Source organism: Penaeus chinensis, chromosome 6, assembly GCF_019202785.1.
Source record: "Penaeus chinensis breed Huanghai No. 1 chromosome 6, ASM1920278v2, whole genome shotgun sequence".
NCBI classification, from domain to species: domain Eukaryota; kingdom Metazoa; phylum Arthropoda; class Malacostraca; order Decapoda; family Penaeidae; genus Penaeus; species Penaeus chinensis.
The window spans coordinates 33,248,240-33,268,239 of NC_061824.1; the positions used below are offsets into that span (position 1 = coordinate 33,248,240).

Consider the following 20,000-nt stretch of genomic DNA (forward strand, 5'->3'; position numbering starts at 1 on the left):
CTTTAAAAAAATAGACTCATTTGACTTCTTTAAAAAAATAGACTCATTTGACTTCTTTAAAAAAATAGACTCATTTGACTTCTTTAAAAAAATAGACTCATTTGACTTCTTTAAAAAAATAGACTCATTTGACTTCTTTAAAAAAATAGACTCATTTGACTTCTTTAAAAAAATAGACTCATTTGACTTCTTTAAAAAAATAGACTCATTTGACTTCTTTAAAAAAATAGACTCATTTGACTTCTTTAAAAAAATAGACTCATTTGACTTCTTTAAAAAAATAGACTCATTTGACTTCTTTAAAAAAATAGACTCATTTGACTTCTTTAAAAAAATAGACTCATTTGACTTCTTTAAAAAAATAGACTCATTTGACTTCTTTAAAAAAATAGACTCATTTGACTTCTTTAAAAAAATAGACTCATTTGACTTCTTTAAAAAAATAGACTCATTTGACTTCTTTAAAAAAATAGACTCATTTGACTTCTTTAAAAAAATAGACTCATTTGACTTCTTTAAAAAAATAGACTCATTTGACTTCTTTAAAAAAATAGACTCATTTGACTTCTTTAAAAAAATAGACTCATTTGACTTCTTTAAAAAAATAGACTCATTTGACTTCTTTAAAAAAATAGACTCATTTGACTTCTTTAAAAAAATAGACTCATTTGACTTCTTTAAAAAAATAGACTCATTTGACTTCTTTAAAAAAATAGACTCATTTGACTTCTTTAAAAAAATAGACTCATTTGACTTCTTTAAAAAAATAGACTCATTTGACTTCTTTAAAAAAATAGACTCATTTGACTTCTTTAAAAAAATAGACTCATTTGACTTCTTTAAAAAAATAGACTCATTTGACTTCTTTAAAAAAATAGACTCATTTGACTTCTTTAAAAAAATAGACTCATTTGACTTCTTTAAAAAAATAGACTCATTTGACTTCTTTAAAAAAATAGACTCATTTGACTTCTTTAAAAAAATAGACTCATTTGACTTCTTTAAAAAAATAGACTCATTTGACTTCTTTAAAAAAATAGACTCATTTGACTTCTTTAAAAAAATAGACTCATTTGACTTCTTTAAAAAAATAGACTCATTTGACTTCTTTAAAAAAATAGACTCATTTGACTTCTTTAAAAAAATAGACTCATTTGACTTCTTTAAAAAAATAGACTCATTTGACTTCTTTAAAAAAATAGACTCATTTGACTTCTTTAAAAAAATAGACTCATTTGACTTCTTTAAAAAAATAGACTCATTTGACTTCTTTAAAAAAATAGACTCATTTGACTTCTTTAAAAAAATAGACTCATTTGACTTCTTTAAAAAAATAGACTCATTTGACTTCTTTAAAAAAATAGACTCATTTGACTTCTTTAAAAAAATAGACTCATTTGACTTCTTTAAAAAAATAGACTCATTTGACTTCTTTAAAAAAATAGACTCATTTGACTTCTTTAAAAAAATAGACTCATTTGACTTCTTTAAAAAAATAGACTCATTTGACTTCTTTAAAAAAATAGACTCATTTGACTTCTTTAAAAAAATAGACTCATTTGACTTCTTTAAAAAAATAGACTCATTTGACTTCTTTAAAAAAATAGACTCATTTGACTTCTTTAAAAAAATAGACTCATTTGACTTCTTTAAAAAAATAGACTCATTTGACTTCTTTAAAAAAATAGACTCATTTGACTTCTTTAAAAAAATAGACTCATTTGACTTCTTTAAAAAAATAGACTCATTTGACTTCTTTAAAAAAATAGACTCATTTGACTTCTTTAAAAAAATAGACTCATTTGACTTCTTTAAAAAAATAGACTCATTTGACTTCTTTAAAAAAATAGACTCATTTGACTTCTTTAAAAAAATAGACTCATTTGACTTCTTTAAAAAAATAGACTCATTTGACTTCTTTAAAAAAATAGACTCATTTGACTTCTTTAAAAAAATAGACTCATTTGACTTCTTTAAAAAAATAGACTCATTTGACTTCTTTAAAAAAATAGACTCATTTGACTTCTTTAAAAAAATAGACTCATTTGACTTCTTTAAAAAAATAGACTCATTTGACTTCTTTAAAAAAATAGACTCATTTGACTTCTTTAAAAAAATAGACTCATTTGACTTCTTTAAAAAAATAGACTCATTTGACTTCTTTAAAAAAATAGACTCATTTGACTTCTTTAAAAAAATAGACTCATTTGACTTCTTTAAAAAAATAGACTCATTTGACTTCTTTAAAAAAATAGACTCATTTGACTTCTTTAAAAAAATAGACTCATTTGACTTCTTTAAAAAAATAGACTCATTTGACTTCTTTAAAAAAATAGACTCATTTGACTTCTTTAAAAAAATAGACTCATTTGACTTCTTTAAAAAAATAGACTCATTTGACTTCTTTAAAAAAATAGACTCATTTGACTTCTTTAAAAAAATAGACTCATTTGACTTCTTTAAAAAAATAGACTCATTTGACTTCTTTAAAAAAATAGACTCATTTGACTTCTTTAAAAAAATAGACTCATTTGACTTCTTTAAAAAAATAGACTCATTTGACTTCTTTAAAAAAATAGACTCATTTGACTTCTTTAAAAAAATAGACTCATTTGACTTCTTTAAAAAAATAGACTCATTTGACTTCTTTAAAAAAATAGACTCATTTGACTTCTTTAAAAAAATAGACTCATTTGACTTCTTTAAAAAAATAGACTCATTTGACTTCTTTAAAAAAATAGACTCATTTGACTTCTTTAAAAAAATAGACTCATTTGACTTCTTTAAAAAAATAGACTCATTTGACTTCTTTAAAAAAATAGACTCATTTGACTTCTTTAAAAAAATAGACTCATTTGACTTCTTTAAAAAAATAGACTCATTTGACTTCTTTAAAAAAATAGACTCATTTGACTTCTTTAAAAAAATAGACTCATTTGACTTCTTTAAAAAAATAGACTCATTTGACTTCTTTAAAAAAATAGACTCATTTGACTTCTTTAAAAAAATAGACTCATTTGACTTCTTTAAAAAAATAGACTCATTTGACTTCTTTAAAAAAATAGACTCATTTGACTTCTTTAAAAAAATAGACTCATTTGACTTCTTTAAAAAAATAGACTCATTTGACTTCTTTAAAAAAATAGACTCATTTGACTTCTTTAAAAAAATAGACTCATTTGACTTCTTTAAAAAAATAGACTCATTTGACTTCTTTAAAAAAATAGACTCATTTGACTTCTTTAAAAAAATAGACTCATTTGACTTCTTTAAAAAAATAGACTCATTTGACTTCTTTAAAAAAATAGACTCATTTGACTTCTTTAAAAAAATAGACTCATTTGACTTCTTTAAAAAAATAGACTCATTTGACTTCTTTAAAAAAATAGACTCATTTGACTTCTTTAAAAAAATAGACTCATTTGACTTCTTTAAAAAAATAGACTCATTTGACTTCTTTAAAAAAATAGACTCATTTGACTTCTTTAAAAAAATAGACTCATTTGACTTCTTTAAAAAAATAGACTCATTTGACTTCTTTAAAAAAATAGACTCATTTGACTTCTTTAAAAAAATAGACTCATTTGACTTCTTTAAAAAAATAGACTCATTTGACTTCTTTAAAAAAATAGACTCATTTGACTTCTTTAAAAAAATAGACTCATTTGACTTCTTTAAAAAAATAGACTCATTTGACTTCTTTAAAAAAATAGACTCATTTGACTTCTTTAAAAAAATAGACTCATTTGACTTCTTTAAAAAAATAGACTCATTTGACTTCTTTAAAAAAATAGACTCATTTGACTTCTTTAAAAAAATAGACTCATTTGACTTCTTTAAAAAAATAGACTCATTTGACTTCTTTAAAAAAATAGACTCATTTGACTTCTTTAAAAAAATAGACTCATTTGACTTCTTTAAAAAAATAGACTCATTTGACTTCTTTAAAAAAATAGACTCATTTGACTTCTTTAAAAAAATAGACTCATTTGACTTCTTTAAAAAAATAGACTCATTTGACTTCTTTAAAAAAATAGACTCATTTGACTTCTTTAAAAAAATAGACTCATTTGACTTCTTTAAAAAAATAGACTCATTTGACTTCTTTAAAAAAATAGACTCATTTGACTTCTTTAAAAAAATAGACTCATTTGACTTCTTTAAAAAAATAGACTCATTTGACTTCTTTAAAAAAATAGACTCATTTGACTTCTTTAAAAAAATAGACTCATTTGACTTCTTTAAAAAAATAGACTCATTTGACTTCTTTAAAAAAATAGACTCATTTGACTTCTTTAAAAAAATAGACTCATTTGACTTCTTTAAAAAAATAGACTCATTTGACTTCTTTAAAAAAATAGACTCATTTGACTTCTTTAAAAAAATAGACTCATTTGACTTCTTTAAAAAAATAGACTCATTTGACTTCTTTAAAAAAATAGACTCATTTGACTTCTTTAAAAAAATAGACTCATTTGACTTCTTTAAAAAAATAGACTCATTTGACTTCTTTAAAAAAATAGACTCATTTGACTTCTTTAAAAAAATAGACTCATTTGACTTCTTTAAAAAAATAGACTCATTTGACTTCTTTAAAAAAATAGACTCATTTGACTTCTTTAAAAAAATAGACTCATTTGACTTCTTTAAAAAAATAGACTCATTTGACTTCTTTAAAAAAATAGACTCATTTGACTTCTTTAAAAAAATAGACTCATTTGACTTCTTTAAAAAAATAGACTCATTTGACTTCTTTAAAAAAATAGACTCATTTGACTTCTTTAAAAAAATAGACTCATTTGACTTCTTTAAAAAAATAGACTCATTTGACTTCTTTAAAAAAATAGACTCATTTGACTTCTTTAAAAAAATAGACTCATTTGACTTCTTTAAAAAAATAGACTCATTTGACTTCTTTAAAAAAATAGACTCATTTGACTTCTTTAAAAAAATAGACTCATTTGACTTCTTTAAAAAAATAGACTCATTTGACTTCTTTAAAAAAATAGACTCATTTGACTTCTTTAAAAAAATAGACTCATTTGACTTCTTTAAAAAAATAGACTCATTTGACTTCTTTAAAAAAATAGACTCATTTGACTTCTTTAAAAAAATAGACTCATTTGACTTCTTTAAAAAAATAGACTCATTTGACTTCTTTAAAAAAATAGACTCATTTGACTTCTTTAAAAAAATAGACTCATTTGACTTCTTTAAAAAAATAGACTCATTTGACTTCTTTAAAAAAATAGACTCATTTGACTTCTTTAAAAAAATAGACTCATTTGACTTCTTTAAAAAAATAGACTCATTTGACTTCTTTAAAAAAATAGACTCATTTGACTTCTTTAAAAAAATAGACTCATTTGACTTCTTTAAAAAAATAGACTCATTTGACTTCTTTAAAAAAATAGACTCATTTGACTTCTTTAAAAAAATAGACTCATTTGACTTCTTTAAAAAAATAGACTCATTTGACTTCTTTAAAAAAATAGACTCATTTGACTTCTTTAAAAAAATAGACTCATTTGACTTCTTTAAAAAAACAGAAACAATAACATGACAATGTCATGTTATCAAAAGCTAAAAACATTTTTTCCTTACCATTTGAAATACAAATAAATCATTATATTTTCATAAAAGTATAATTAACTTAACCTGCTTCCCGAGTTGTTTAATAAATCTGAACTTGTTAATGTGGGGTAAGCTTGATTTATCTGCAGCGACGTGGATAATAAGTGAATATAAATGTAATATAGTTTGAGAGGATGTGAAGGTAGATTACATCGTATGGATATAGATGTAGCATAGGAAGTATGTATTTAAAAAAAAATGTAGTGTATGAAGTATGTATTAAAAAAATGTATTGTATGTATTATGGGTACTGATGTAGTGTATGTCGTTTGGATATAAATGTAATGTAGTGTGTGGCCATGGATCAAATGTAAAGTGTCAGAGTAAGTGCATTAAGTGCATGGAGGTCGGTGAATAAACGTATAGCAGTCTAAGTGTGGGTATGGGAACATTGGCTGAGCGTGGGTATATGTGGGTATTAGGGGTGGGGGAATATCTCGAGTCTGGCACTGGCACCCCCTCTCTCTCCTTCTCCCCCCCCTCTCACCCCATCTTCCTCGGTACGGTGCCTACTTGTATGGTATTTCCTGTGTATTTTCCCTTGTGTGGTCCTCTTCGATGGGGAGAGGAGAGGGAGAGGGAGAGGAGGAGAGAAGAGGAGGAGGAGAGGAGGAGAGGAGGAGAGGAGGAGAGGGAGAGGAGAAGAGGAGGAGAGGAGAGGGAGAGGAGGAAGATGGAGGAGAGGAAGAGGGAGAGGAGGAAGAGGGAGAGAGAGGTGAGGAGGAGAGGAGGAGAGGAGGAAGTGGGAGAGGGAGGTGAGGAGGAGAGAAGAGAAGGAGGGGGAGGAGGAAGAGGAGGAGGGGGAGGAGGAAGAGTAAGGAGGGGAGGAGAAAAGGAAGAGGGAGTAGGAGAGGAGAAAGGAGGAGGGGAGGAGGAAGAAGGAGAGGGAGGTAAGGAGGAAGAGGAGAGGAAGGGAGAAAGAGGGGGAGGAGGAAGTTGGAGGAAAAGAGGAGGAAGAAAGAGGAGGAGAGGAGGAGGAAGAAGGAGGAGGGGAGGAGGGGAGGAGTGGAGGAGGAAGAAGGAGAGGAAGGAGAGGAGGAAGAGGGAGAGGGGAAAGGAAAAACAAGCGAGTGGGAAGGGAGGTAGATGGATGGAGATGGAGAAAGAGGGAGAAAGATGGAGAAGGTAGACAGGGAGTCAGTGGGAAAGGGAGAGGGAGAGGGAAAACGACAAAACGAGGATAAACAAGGGGAGTACCGAAGGAAGACGAGAGAGAGAATAAAAAGGATAACAAAAAAGCGGCTAGCCCACCAAAATATGAAGTTGTTAAACAAAAACTAAAACAAAAAAGAAATGGAAATACATTGAAAAATACAGTATAAATAAAGCGAGGCAAGAATATGAAAATAAAAAGGAAAAACAAAAAATAGCAAACCCAAAAAATAGAACAAGACATTCACGCACAAAACGCTAATTTAAAAAGGACACAAAGGTTTTCTCCGTAAGGTCATCGGAGAGAGACAGAAAGACGAGGAAGATCACACAAGACTTATAAATAATGGTGAGAGAGAGAGAGAGAGAGAGAGAGAGAGAGAGAGAGAGAGAGAGAGAGAGAGAGAGAGAGAGAGAGAGAGAGAGAGAGCGAGAGAGAGAGCGAGAGAAAGAGAGAGAGAGAGCACGGGAACGAGAGAAAGATAGAGAACGAGAGAAAAATAGAGAACGAGAGCAAGACCGCGAGGACGAGAGAAAGAGAGAGCGACCGACAGAAGCCCGCGAGAGCAAGAGCCAGAGGTGACAGGGAGGCCCTAGGTGTCACAGTGACGGAGGGGTATGTAGCGTGACACCCCTCGGTCGCACTGGCGCATTCACCAGCCGTTATTTTCTGCCTGCTTTGATGTGTACTCGATGTCTACCCCAGAACGAGCTCAACATGTCACCAAGGGAATGAATAACAAGCCTCCGACGGCCGTAAATACGAGTGTTATGGAGGCCCTTTGTGAACCGTCTCGAAGTCGACGCGGAACTGAGGGTTGACTACGAATTACAAGGGATTTATAGAGGCTTCGTCGGGGGAATGTGTCAGGGGAGAGATGGCCATCAGGGAAGTGGAGACCAGGGAGAAAATTGGAGAGAAGAGATTTACGATTATTATTATCTAAGGGGGGATATCTGTTGCCCATTATTTTGACGCTTCAGTGTATATGCACATGGTGACAGATAGAAAGATGGGTAGGATGAGAGAGAGAATAGAAAGAAAGAGAGAAAAGAAAGAAAGAAAGAAAGAGAGGGAGACGAAGCATGGAAGATGAAAAATGAATAAACAAAATGGAGGCGGGAGACAGAAAAAAACACTCACGCATATATCCACACAAACGCATCGCATATCGAACGAATTCAGCAAAAGGAAGCACACAATAAAGAGAAAGATAGAATAAGAAAAAAAAAAAAAAAACGAAAAAATAGTAAAAAATAATGTTCAAAAGCAAAATTCATTTCTTATCAACCGCACTGAATAAGCTGAAGATAAGTCATTCGCGAACTTGTATACTTGCCATGTTGAAAACCCGCTGACTCATGCTTTGCTAATAGACGATTCTTTAAGAGAGCATATTGATAAGGCGTCATCTAAAGTTTCACTGAGTGCGTTGATATCGTAAGGAAAAAAAATAAGGAGACAAAAAAAAAAAGAAAACAGAATTGAGTATCCCGCTTATATTCGAGTTCCGAAGCAAATCCTACGTCAACACAATCTAAAAAAGACATCCCTTATCCTTTCAAAAACATATCCTCGCTGTGATGCCAAGAGATAAGCGTGATTATATCCTTTATCCTCGCGCTCCCTTGAACCAACACCAACGAACTCGCTGACACTCGCGCCTATGTTGTACCTTTTCTGCGGAACAGCCACGGGGTCTTTTGAGCCGATTGGCCGCTTCAAGTCGTCTGCCGCTTCAATGGCTGGTGTTATCGGCGATGTCCGTCAATTGAAGGACGTTTTGCTTGGATAAACATCTAAATTGGGAATGAATAAATAAACATGGAGTTCATTTATTCGTTATATATGTATACATATATATTATAAATGTGCGTGTGTATACATATATATATATACACACACACAAATATATATATACATATATATACATAAATGTGTGTATATACATATACATACATACATGTATATACATATATATTTTATATATATGTATATATACATACGCGCATATATGTATATACATATATACATATATACACATACGCATATGTACTATGTGTATATGAATAATACATATGTATAAATTGTATATATGTATAGATAATATACGTGTATATATGTGTATGCACACACACACACACACACACACACACACACACACACACACACACACACACACACACACACACACACACACACACACACATACATACACATACACACAAAGTATGTGTGTGCGTGGGTATTCTATATATATAGTATTATATATTATATTATATATTACATATAAATAAATACATTTATATTTAAATATATATATACACACACACAAACTCACACGTACACACTTCTATATTTATCGATACAGATATATTGTCTATGGATGTATGTGTACAAAAATTCCACCATATCTGCATGCACGGTCTTTGCCTAAATCCGGACACAGCCATCCACACAACAACGCTAGCTGGAAATGGAAAAAGCGCATCTCGAAGAACAGTCAATAACTTTTAAAAAACCGACGACCGCAGAACACGTCGGCGTCGTTAAAAAAAACAACAAATCCTTGGTTAGAGAAACCGTACGTAGGACCGTGTGACGAGCGCCTGCCTGGTCGGTTCCGCGGCGACCAAAACGTCGGGAATGCGCGCGTGTGACAGGGGGAAGGCAAAGTATCCCGATGTAGAAGAGGCAGAGTTTCTTCCCCTGTCAATCAAGAGGAAACCAAGCCTGTCTTCGAACCACGCCCCCACCCCCCCTTCCTCCTGCCTCTCTCCTCTTGGACAGACTACTTAGTACCAAGAAGTTATTATGGGCGCTGTGTGTTTTCATTACGTGTCCTACATCTACATAAACTTAAGAAATGGGATTTGTAACGATTGAAATAAAGGGAGGAAATTAGTCTTTTATTTCAGTGGTTGTATCCTCTAATACCTAAAATCAAGATGGCATTTAATTAAGGGATACCAATGCTGCATCGGTGAATAGAACGGTAAATCTGCAATTATTCTGGAATTTCCATCAATGAATCGCAATTATGAAAACAGTAATCACAGTAATTTGAAATTCCCAGTAATGATCATGTTAATAATATTAATAACAATGATAATATTTATGATAATTACAATAATAATAATGGTGATGATAATAATAATAATAACAAAAATAATATTTACAAGTGATAATGATGAATGATGTTTATGATGATAATAATGGTAATAATGATGACAATAATGATAATAGCAACAATAGTAACTGTGATAATAATAATAATCAATATTATTATTACTAGTATCATTACTATAATCTTTATCCTTTGTGTCATCTCCCCTAATGTTGATCTTGATTCCCATCATTATGATCATTATCTGTATCATTATTATAATTTTTGTTATCATAATCATCATTGTCGACGTATTTCACCCATCTACCTCTCAAATAACTGCTTCTTCTATCACTGTTAATTTACATACTACCTCCCCTTTTCTTTTCTCAACCTCCTTATCCCTCCTTTTCCTCCTAGATCATTAAAAAATCACGAATATTACCAACCCTTGCTTTCGTACATCCTTCCAGACCGCTAAGTTGCACAGTGCAATGGGGTCGTTGCACCGAACGATCAGCACATCACTGCATATGTCATCACATCAGTTCATCACTATCCATCTCTCTTACTCAGCGGGAAAGCGGAGAGGTCGTTGCGTCGTCGTGGTCGTGAATAAAAGTCGTTTGGTTAACTTGGCACGCTTCTTCGTCACTTTAATTGAGTGTGTATTGTAGTCTCGAAGTGTTAATTATACGTAGTGGTCTTTGGGGCTGTTCGTTCTCGTTGGGTCTTCTTTAACAATGGGTTCTTGCTCGTTTGGGTCTTTCGGCTTTTGGGGTTAGTGGTCTTTTAGCTCGTTTTTTAAAATTTCTTTTTATTGCAAACCTTATGTGATGTTTTGTAAATTATATATTTTTTTTTATGTTCTGCCTCTCTTGGATATTCTTTTTACGAGATGTTCTACTTTGTCTTTATTTGGAGATCTTCCTCGTTTTATCTTACTCTGTGTCTTCTTTATAATGTTCTCGTCTTGTTTTCTCTTTCTTGTTTTCGTTCATCCTGTTATCGTTTCCCATTATTCACATTTCTCTTCTTTCCTTAGTCATTTTATTTTCCTTTTCCTTTCTTGTTTGCTGTTTTTCTTGTTTCTTCTGAGCGTTTTCCTTTTTCGTTTTTTTTTTCCCTTCATCTTTCCTTCGTTTCCTATTTTTCTTTAAATGCCTTTCCCATCTCGCTGCATAATCACTTCCTTTCTTGATTAAACCTCCTTTCCTTTTCCCCTTCTTCGTTAAGCATTTATTTTTTTCACTTTTTCCCTCCCCCATCTTCAGGCCTCTTTGCCTTTTCTCTCTCTTCTTTAATCGCTCTTTCTTTCCTCCCTCTTTCCTCTTCCTTCTTATGCTACGTCATTACCCCTCCCTCCCTCCTTCTCTCCCTGTCTCTCTCTCTCTCTCTCTCCTCACACTCCCCCCCCCCCCTCTCTCTCTCTCTCTCTCTCTCTCTCTCTCTCTCTCTCTCTCTCTCTCTCTCTCTTTCTCTCTCTCTCTCTCTCCCACTCCTCTCTCTCTCTCTCTCTCTCTCTCTCTCTCTCTCTCTCTCTCTCTCTCTCTCTCTCTCTCTCTCTCTCTCTCTCTTTCTCTCTCTCCTCACCCCCCCCCCCTCTCTCTCTCTCTCTCTCTCTCTTAAACATTTCTTTATTCTCCATTCTTCTCTTCAATGAAGAAGGGAAATGAAGAAAAGAAAGAGAAATTTGAAGAGAGGAAAGTGAAAAATGAAGAGGAACGAGAACAAAAAAATTAACAGATAGAAGTGGGAATGAAGAAAGAAATTTGAAAATGAATAGCCAAGAGAAAATAATAATGACAAAAATAGAATAGACAAAAAGGAAGATGGGGACGAACAAAGCAAGGTGAGAAGAAAAAAAAGCAGAACACAAGATTGGACTAAAAAAAAAAAAAAAAAAAAGGAAAGTGAAGACGATAATTGGAAAATTAAAAAAAAAGTGCAGACGAAAAATTTAAAGCCAAATATAATAATAATAATAACAATAATAATAACAATAATGATAATAAAGATAACTATAGGAAAAAAAGAAGAAGAAAAAAAAGGAAATGAACAAAAGACTGAACAGCACGCGTTGGATAAAGCCGCCTGTTTGTTCCTTGAGTGTTCTAAGAATCACTTTCATGATGACGTGTTGTTGCTGATGACGGGTTGCAGCGGCCATTGCGTGGAGACAGGCGTGGACGTGTTAATGTATAGTTTACTTGGTTGATTGCGTGTGTGTGTGGGGGGGGGGGGGGGGGTGAGTAGGATGGGTTTGTGTGTGTGTGTGGGGTGGGGGGGGATGTGTGTGTGGGGGGGATGTGTGTGTGGGGGGGATGTGTGTGTGGGGGGGATGTGTGTGTGGGGGGGATGTGTGTGTGTGTGTGTATGTGTGTGTGTGTGTGTGTGTGTGTGTGTGTGAGGGGGGTGAGTGTGTGGGGGATGGGTGTGTGTATTTATTTGTGTGTATGCGTATGAAGAAGGGGGATGGTGTATGCATTAGTTGCTTGTCTATGTACATTCACTCGTATTTGCAAGTGATTTTGTATTGTGTTTACGATCAGATGCATAATGCAAAAGTGACAGACATTCGCGACTATCAAATCTATTCACACTTAAAATACATAATTCACACTCAAAATACATAACTACGCATAAAGACTGTCATCAGTGGACACCTAAAAGATACGCGTATATATACTCAAATAAAAATAGTAAATAAATACACACATACGAATACTTGTACAGAAATATCCAAAGGGGAAGATTCTCTCTCTCTCTCTCTCTCTCTCTCTCTCTCTCTCTCTCTCTCTCTCTCTCTCTCTCGTTCTGTACCTTTCTAACTTTTTGGATTCTCAATATTTCTCTCTTGTCTATGTTGTGTTTCTCTTGATTTACCTTATTAATTATTCTTTCTCTCTCTCTCTCTCTTTCTCTCTCTCCCTCTCTCTCTCTATCTATCTATCTATCTATCTCTCTATATCTCTATCTCTCCCTCCCTCCTTCTCCTTCCCTCCCTTCCTCCCTCCCTCCCTCCCTCCCTCTCCCTCTTTCCCTCTCCTTCCCTCTTTCTCCCTTCCTCCTTTTCCTTCCCTGTCCCTCCCCCTCCCCCCCGTCCATGCTTCTCCTTCCTACCCTCCCTCTCTCACCTGGACTCTGGCTTCGCTCAAGTTGGTTCTCTTAGCGAGTTCCTCTCTGACGAAGGCGTCGGGGTAATGCGTCCTTTCGAAGACCTTCTCCAGCGCCGTCAGCTGTACCGAGGTAAAGGTGGTGCGGTTCCTCCTGGGTTTCTTCTTGCGGCCTTCTGCGTCCTCTTCTGCAGGAGGAGAGAGGAAGGTGGTCAGTAAGGGGTGGTTATGGGAGTGGATATGTGTGTGTTTATATAAATCTGTATGTGGATGTGTGTGTACGTGTGTGTGTATTTGTTTGTGTGTGTGGATATGTGTGTATGTGTGTGTGTGTGTGTGTGTGTGTGTGTGTGTGTGTGTGTGTGTGTGTGTGTGGATGTGTGTGTGTGTGTGGGTGCTTGCGTGTGTGTGTGTATGTACGTGAGGAAAAACGAGGTAGAGCGAGACGAAGAAGAGGAGCAGGAGGAGGAGGAGGAGGAGGGGGAGGCTGAAGAAAGGGAAAAAAGAAAGGAAGAAGAGATAAAAGGAGATCAAAGAGTCAATCGAATCCAACTAACATCAAGGAGAATGGCTCTACGAAACAAAGGAATACAAAAATAAGAAAATATGAAAAAAATCGGACAAAGAAAGGACCAAACCATGTACCACACATAAGAAAAAAGGCGCGCACACACACACACACACACACACATGCACACGCACGCACATACACGCACAAACACACACACACATACACACACACACCCAAAAAAAAAAAAAAAAAAAAAAAAACACTACGGCACGCGAAGAACCACGCGTCAGCCCTCAAGATCCCCCCTCCCCCACCCCTCCCCCACCCCTCCCCCACCCTTCTTGAAATCTACGTTGAATCCACCGTTGTGGGAAAATCCTCGCGTTTTGGGGCTTTTTTTTTTGCCGCGATTCCTCAAAGGGGGGGAGGGGGAGAGGGGGGAGGGGGGAGGGGGGAGGAAGATATGCAGATTAAGCCGGATTACACGTCTCTCTTCCCCTCGTGGCGGATTAATTTAATGGGCGGAGGTGAAACAGAGACTTCGGTGGTGGGTTTGGTATGGCCACGGGTATGGGAGGGAGAGGTGGGGGATGGGAGGAGGAGGACGAAAAAGAAGAAGAAGAAGAAGAAGAAGACCAGGAGGAAGAGGAGGAGGAGGAGGAGTAGAAGAAGAAGAAGACGAAGACCAGGAGGAGGAGGAAGAAGAGGAGGAGGAGTGGAAGAAGAAGAAGGAGAAGACGAAGAAGACCAGGAGGAGGAGTAGAAGAAGAAGAAGACGAAGAAGACAAGGAGGAGGAGGAGGAGGAGGAGTGGAAGAAGAAGAAGAAGAAGTAGAAGACCAGGAGGAAGAGGAAGAGGAGGAGGAGTGGAAGAAGAAGAAGAAGAAGACCAGGAGGAGGAGGAGGAGGAGGAGGAGTGGAAGAAGAAGAAGAAGAAGACCAGGACTAGGAGGAGGAGGAGGGGTAGAAGAAGAATAAGAGGAAAAAGAAGAAGAAGAAGAAGAAGAAGAAGAAGAAGACCAGGAGGAGGAGGAGGAGGAGGGGTAGAAGAAGAATAAGAGGAAAAAGAAGAAGAAGAAGAAGAAGAAGAAGAAGAAGAAGACCAAGAGGAGGAGGAGGAGGATGGGTAGAAGAAGAAGAAAAGGAAGAAGAAGAAGAAGAAGAAGAAGACCAGGAGGAGGAGGAGGAGGGGTAGAAGAAGAATAAGAGGAAAAAGAAGAAGAAGAAGAAGAAGAAGAAGAAGAAGACCAAGAGGAGGAGGAGGAGGAGGGGTAGAAGAAGAAGAAAAGGAAGAAGAAGAAGAAGAAGAAGAAGAAGACCAGGAGGAGGAGGAGGAGGAGGAGGAGGGGTAGAAGAAGAAGAAGAGGAAGAAGAAGAAGAAGAAGAAGAAGAAGAAGAAGAAGAAGACCAAGAGGAGGAGGAGGAGGATGGGTAGAAGAAGAAGAAAAGGAAGAAGAAGAAGAAGAAGAAGAAGACCAGGAGGAGGAGGAGGAGGAGGGGTAGAAGAAGAAGAAGAAGAAGAAGAAGAAGAAGAAGAAGACCAAGAGGAGGAGGAGGAGGAGGGGTAGAAGAAGAAGAAGAGGAAGAAGAAGAAGAAGAAGAAGAAGAAGACCAGGAAGAGGAGGAGGAGGACGAACAAGAAGAAGAAGAAGAAGAAGGGGAGGGATAAAGAGAAGGAAGATCTGAAATGGTGGGAGAATAAATAAGGAAGAAGGAGAAGAGGAAGAGGAAAAACAAGAAGAAAGAAAAGGAGGTGATGAAGAATATGGAAGAATAGGAGAAAAAGGAGCAAAAAGGAGAGGAGGAAGGAGGAGGTGAAGAGGAGGAAAGAGAAAGATGTATAGAAAAAAAAGAAATAAAGAAGATGGGGAGAAGAAGAAAACACATAAATATCGAAAAGGGAGAAAAAAATGAAAATGAAGGAGAAAAAGGGGAAGAAGGAAAGAAGAACAAAAAGACGAAAAAATAAGAAATGAGAACACGGAGAAGAAAATACAAAATCAAGGAAGAAAGTGAAAGACAAACACGAAAAAGAGAAAAAAAAAACGAAGAAGAGAAGGAAAAAAGAAAGAAAAGGGAGAAGTAAAAAAAAAAAAAAAAAAAAAAAGAAAGAGACAGAAAGAAAGAAAAACCTGACATTCTGAGAATCAAAATTTAAACTCAATTGCAATGACAAAGAAGTTTTTTTTTCCCCTCCTCCCCTTTCCTTTTTTTCCATTTCCCTTTTTTCTCTTTAAATCCCACCCTCATCTTCCCTCAAGCGTCTAAGAAGTCGCACCAAAGAGGCTTGAGGTCTTAGAACACCTGACGTCTTCTTAGCAGATTGTTCATGGTGAGGAGGACTTAACACGGCGTCTCAGGGTTGGATTCTGCTGTTTCGATCATCTTCTCTCTCTCTTTGTATCTCTCTGTCTTTCTCTCTCTCTCTCTTTGTATCTGTCATCTTTCTCTTTCTCTCTCTCTCTCTCTCTCTCTGTCTCTGTCTTCTTTCTCTTTCTCTATATATATATCTATCTCTTTCTCTATCTATCTGTCTATCTCTGTCTGTCTTTATCTCTCTCTCTCTCTCTCTCTCTCTCTCTCTCTTTGTATCTCTATGTCTTTCGCTTTCTCTCTCTCTATATATATCTATCTCTTTCTCTATATATCTGTCTATATCTGTCTATCTTTATCTCATTCTCTATCTCTCTCTCCCTCTCTCTTTGTATCTGTCTGTCTTTCTCTTTCTCTCTCTATATGTATCTGTCTATCTCTGCCTATCTTTATCTCTCATTCTCTATGTATTTGTCTATCTCTATCTATCTTTATCTCTCTCTCTCTCTCTCTTTCTCTCTCCCTATCTGTTTATATGTCTGTTATTTGCTTTCAGGGTTTACAGATTCATTTATTTTTTTATTCATCTATCAATGTATTTAATTATTGTTAATGGATCTATCTATCTATGGATTTATATATCTAGTCATCTATCTATCGACGTATCAACTTGTCTGCCATTTTATCAATTCTTAATTTATTCATTCATTTATTCACCCGCCTTTGAATCTATCTACATATTCATTTATTTCCCTTGCTATTCACTTTCTCATCTCATCTATCATTTTATCAATCTCCCTCTTCGCGTATTGAATCCCTAAGGAACGGATAGGGTTAATAAACTCACTCTTCTTTCCTTTCCCCTTTTTAAATACTTATTTGGTATATTTGGAACCCCTTTTTTTTTTTTAACTTTCTTCGGCACGTGCAAAGGCTTAACCCGAATAACAGCACACAAGGGAACGAAATGGCGACGCTCAGATGGCAAATAAAAAGCACGAGATTCGATATTTTTACGACTTAATATACTGTTCATCGTGGCCTTTTTAGGGAAGGCGTTCGTTGAGGTCATTTTTTTTTTTTTTAATGGAATGGCTTTTAACTATTAAAACGTATTTGGTTGGAGAAACGAAAAAGGAAAAGCGGGTTTGGTTAAAGAAAATAAAAATCTTATGAAAGGGGGTCAGGGCGAAAATAATGGTAATGGTGATAAGAACGACAGCTGATTACACGTACATATAATAATGATAATAATAATAAATAAATAAATAAATAAATAAATAAACAAGAACTCAAACACCTTCCTCTCCCTTCTAAAAAAAAAAATCAAAAAATTAAAAAATCAAAAAATCTACGAGTTATGCAAAGACGCTCGGTTGATAATTGAATTTCTCGGGTTTTTGAATTTCGCGGCCTTTTTTTTTTTTTTTTCGTCTAAGAGAGAAAGTGGCGGGAAAACACGTCCCCCCCCCTCCCCTCCCCCCCCCCCACTTCAGCACGTGCCGGTACCTTAAGCTTATTCTTGAAACTGTGTAACTCGACCCAGCTTAGACGGAGCTATAGATAGTAGGGGAGGGGAGGGAGGGGGGAAGAGAAGGGAGAGGTGAGAGATAAAGGGGGATAAAAGAGGCTGAACGGAAAGGGGGAAGACAGGGAAGGGGAATAAAAGAGGAAGAGGGGAAAGGAGGAGTAATTGGGAGGAGAGGGAAAGGGTGATAAAAGGGGAAGAGGGGGACAAAGGGAAAGATGGATAAAGAATGATGATGATAACAACAATAATAATGATAATGATAATTACAATATCAATAATGATAATGATTATAACAACGATCGCAATAATATAATTAATAATAATAATACTAATAATAATAATAATAATGACAATGGTAATAATGATAATGATAATGATAATAATGATAACAACGATGATGATAATAACGTGGATTATGATAATCATGATGATAATAATAATAATTATTATTATAATAATAATAATAATGTTAATTATAATGATGATGATAATAGTAATGATAATAATAATACGAAAATAATAATAATAGTATTAATAATAATAATGATATTAATGATAATGATGATGATAATAATAATAATAATAATAATAATAGTAATAATGATAATAAGAATAAGAATAATTATAATGATAATAATAATAATAATGATAATAATAATAATAATGATAATAATAATAATAATAATGACAATAATAATAATAATAGTGATTTAATAATAACAATAACAATAATAATGATAACAATAACAACAATAATAACAATAGTAATAGTAATGACGATTGAAGATGATGATAATAATAATAGTAATAATAATAATAATGATAATAATGATGATAATGATAATGATATTAATGATAGTTATAACAATGATAATAATAATAATAATGATAATAATAATAATAATAATAATAATGATAATATTAATAATAATAATGATAATAATAATAATAATAATGATAATAATGATAATATTAATAATGATAAACAGTAATAAGGATAATAATAATAATAATAATAATATAAATGATAAAGATAATAATAAAATAACAATAATGATAATAATAATGATAGTAACAATATCAATAATAGCAAAAATGATAATAACAACAACAACAATAATAATGATAATAATAATAGTAACAATATTAATAAGCTTAATGATAAGAGATCATGCCTATGATAATAACTATAATAACAATAATTATGATAATGATAATTTTGATAATAAGGATGATGACAATAATGATAATAATAATAATAATAATAATAATAATAATAATAATAATAATAATAATAATAATGATAATGATAATAGTAATAATAATAATAATAATAATAATAATAACGATACTAGTATGATAATGATGATAAGGACAATAATGATGGCGGAAATTTTCGAAGTCAACAACAGCGTTAAAAATAATGATGATTATATTAAGAACCGAAGTGCCTTGCATTTCAAATTTTATCAGTAAAAAACAAACAAACAAAAAACAACGAAACGAATTTTCGTACATTAGGTAAAATACAATAAATGTCGGTTTTACATTATAGACGATCTCATTAATATGATATACTAGGTAGCAACGTATTAGATCGTTCAGCGCATTTATACAAAATACTATATACGGTAGAGATAATAATGATAAATAAAAACGTGATAAAGATAAAACTCGGTGATATATTTCTCGAAGCGAAAATTTGCGGCGAATGTGTGCAAGTGTTAGCCTCGCTCATAACACCATTGATGTTTAAGAAAACATGGCCAAGGTTGTCGTTCATATCTCTATATATAATTTCAATCTTACACAATGGCTGCGATAGGACCGTGTTTTCAAAACAAGTCGCTAGCTAATTCGTCAAAATATTATTTTAGTGACAGTTACATCACGAATTTCACCATTATATAGTCGTTATAATTAGTACTTTCCCGTCAAAATATCAATGCGAGTCGCTCCAGGATAAACATGCATGTAAACGTTATGCATTGTACATTGTACAAATTTGCCGCTATACCGAAACTTGCTTTATTGGTAAAGGCGATGGCACCACAAAAAGCATTTCATTGTTATTATTATTATTATTATTATTATTATTATTATTATTATTATTATTATTATTATTGTTGTTGTTGTTGTTGTTGTTCTTATCAATATTATTTTTGTTTTTCCTTTTTTTAAGAGAGGAAAAGGTGGGGGTGGTCATGAATATTTCAAAAACAACTGAACATCATATTTCGATAGTTTTGCGCACGCTGCATAAATCTTAGAGAATTCTTAAGCGACCCATGGCAATCCCGCGCGGAGGAGAGAGCGAGGAGGATAACGAACGCATAAGGAAAAATTTCTCGCCTTTTGCTATAAAAATACAGTAATAATACAACTCCTACAGTACGTGCTTATAAATGTGAGGATAATGTAAATGGTGATGATATCAGTAAAATAATGATAATAATACTTATGTTATTAACAAATTTAATAATCGTAGTGATAACAGTAAGAAAGTTACAACAAAGAAACTGGTGATAACAACAATAACAAGAATGATGATTAAATACAATAACTAATGATTCTATAACAATAATGATATTACTTGTATATAATAAAACCAAATTGTAATGATATTGATTATAATAA

The 20,000-nt window shown here is 33.7% G+C and overlaps 1 protein-coding gene across 1 annotated transcript in view; it reads right to left on the reverse strand.

Moving 5' to 3' along the window:
• LOC125026700 (retinal homeobox protein Rx2-like) overlaps window positions 1–20,000 on the reverse strand; it is a 72,946-nt gene that overhangs the window by 17,660 nt on the left and 35,286 nt on the right. Inside the window, exon 2 of the mRNA XM_047615330.1 lies at window positions 13,031–13,197. Coding sequence (XP_047471286.1) covers window positions 13,031–13,197 — 167 coding nt within the window. The remainder of the gene's footprint in view (window positions 1–13,030; window positions 13,198–20,000) is intronic.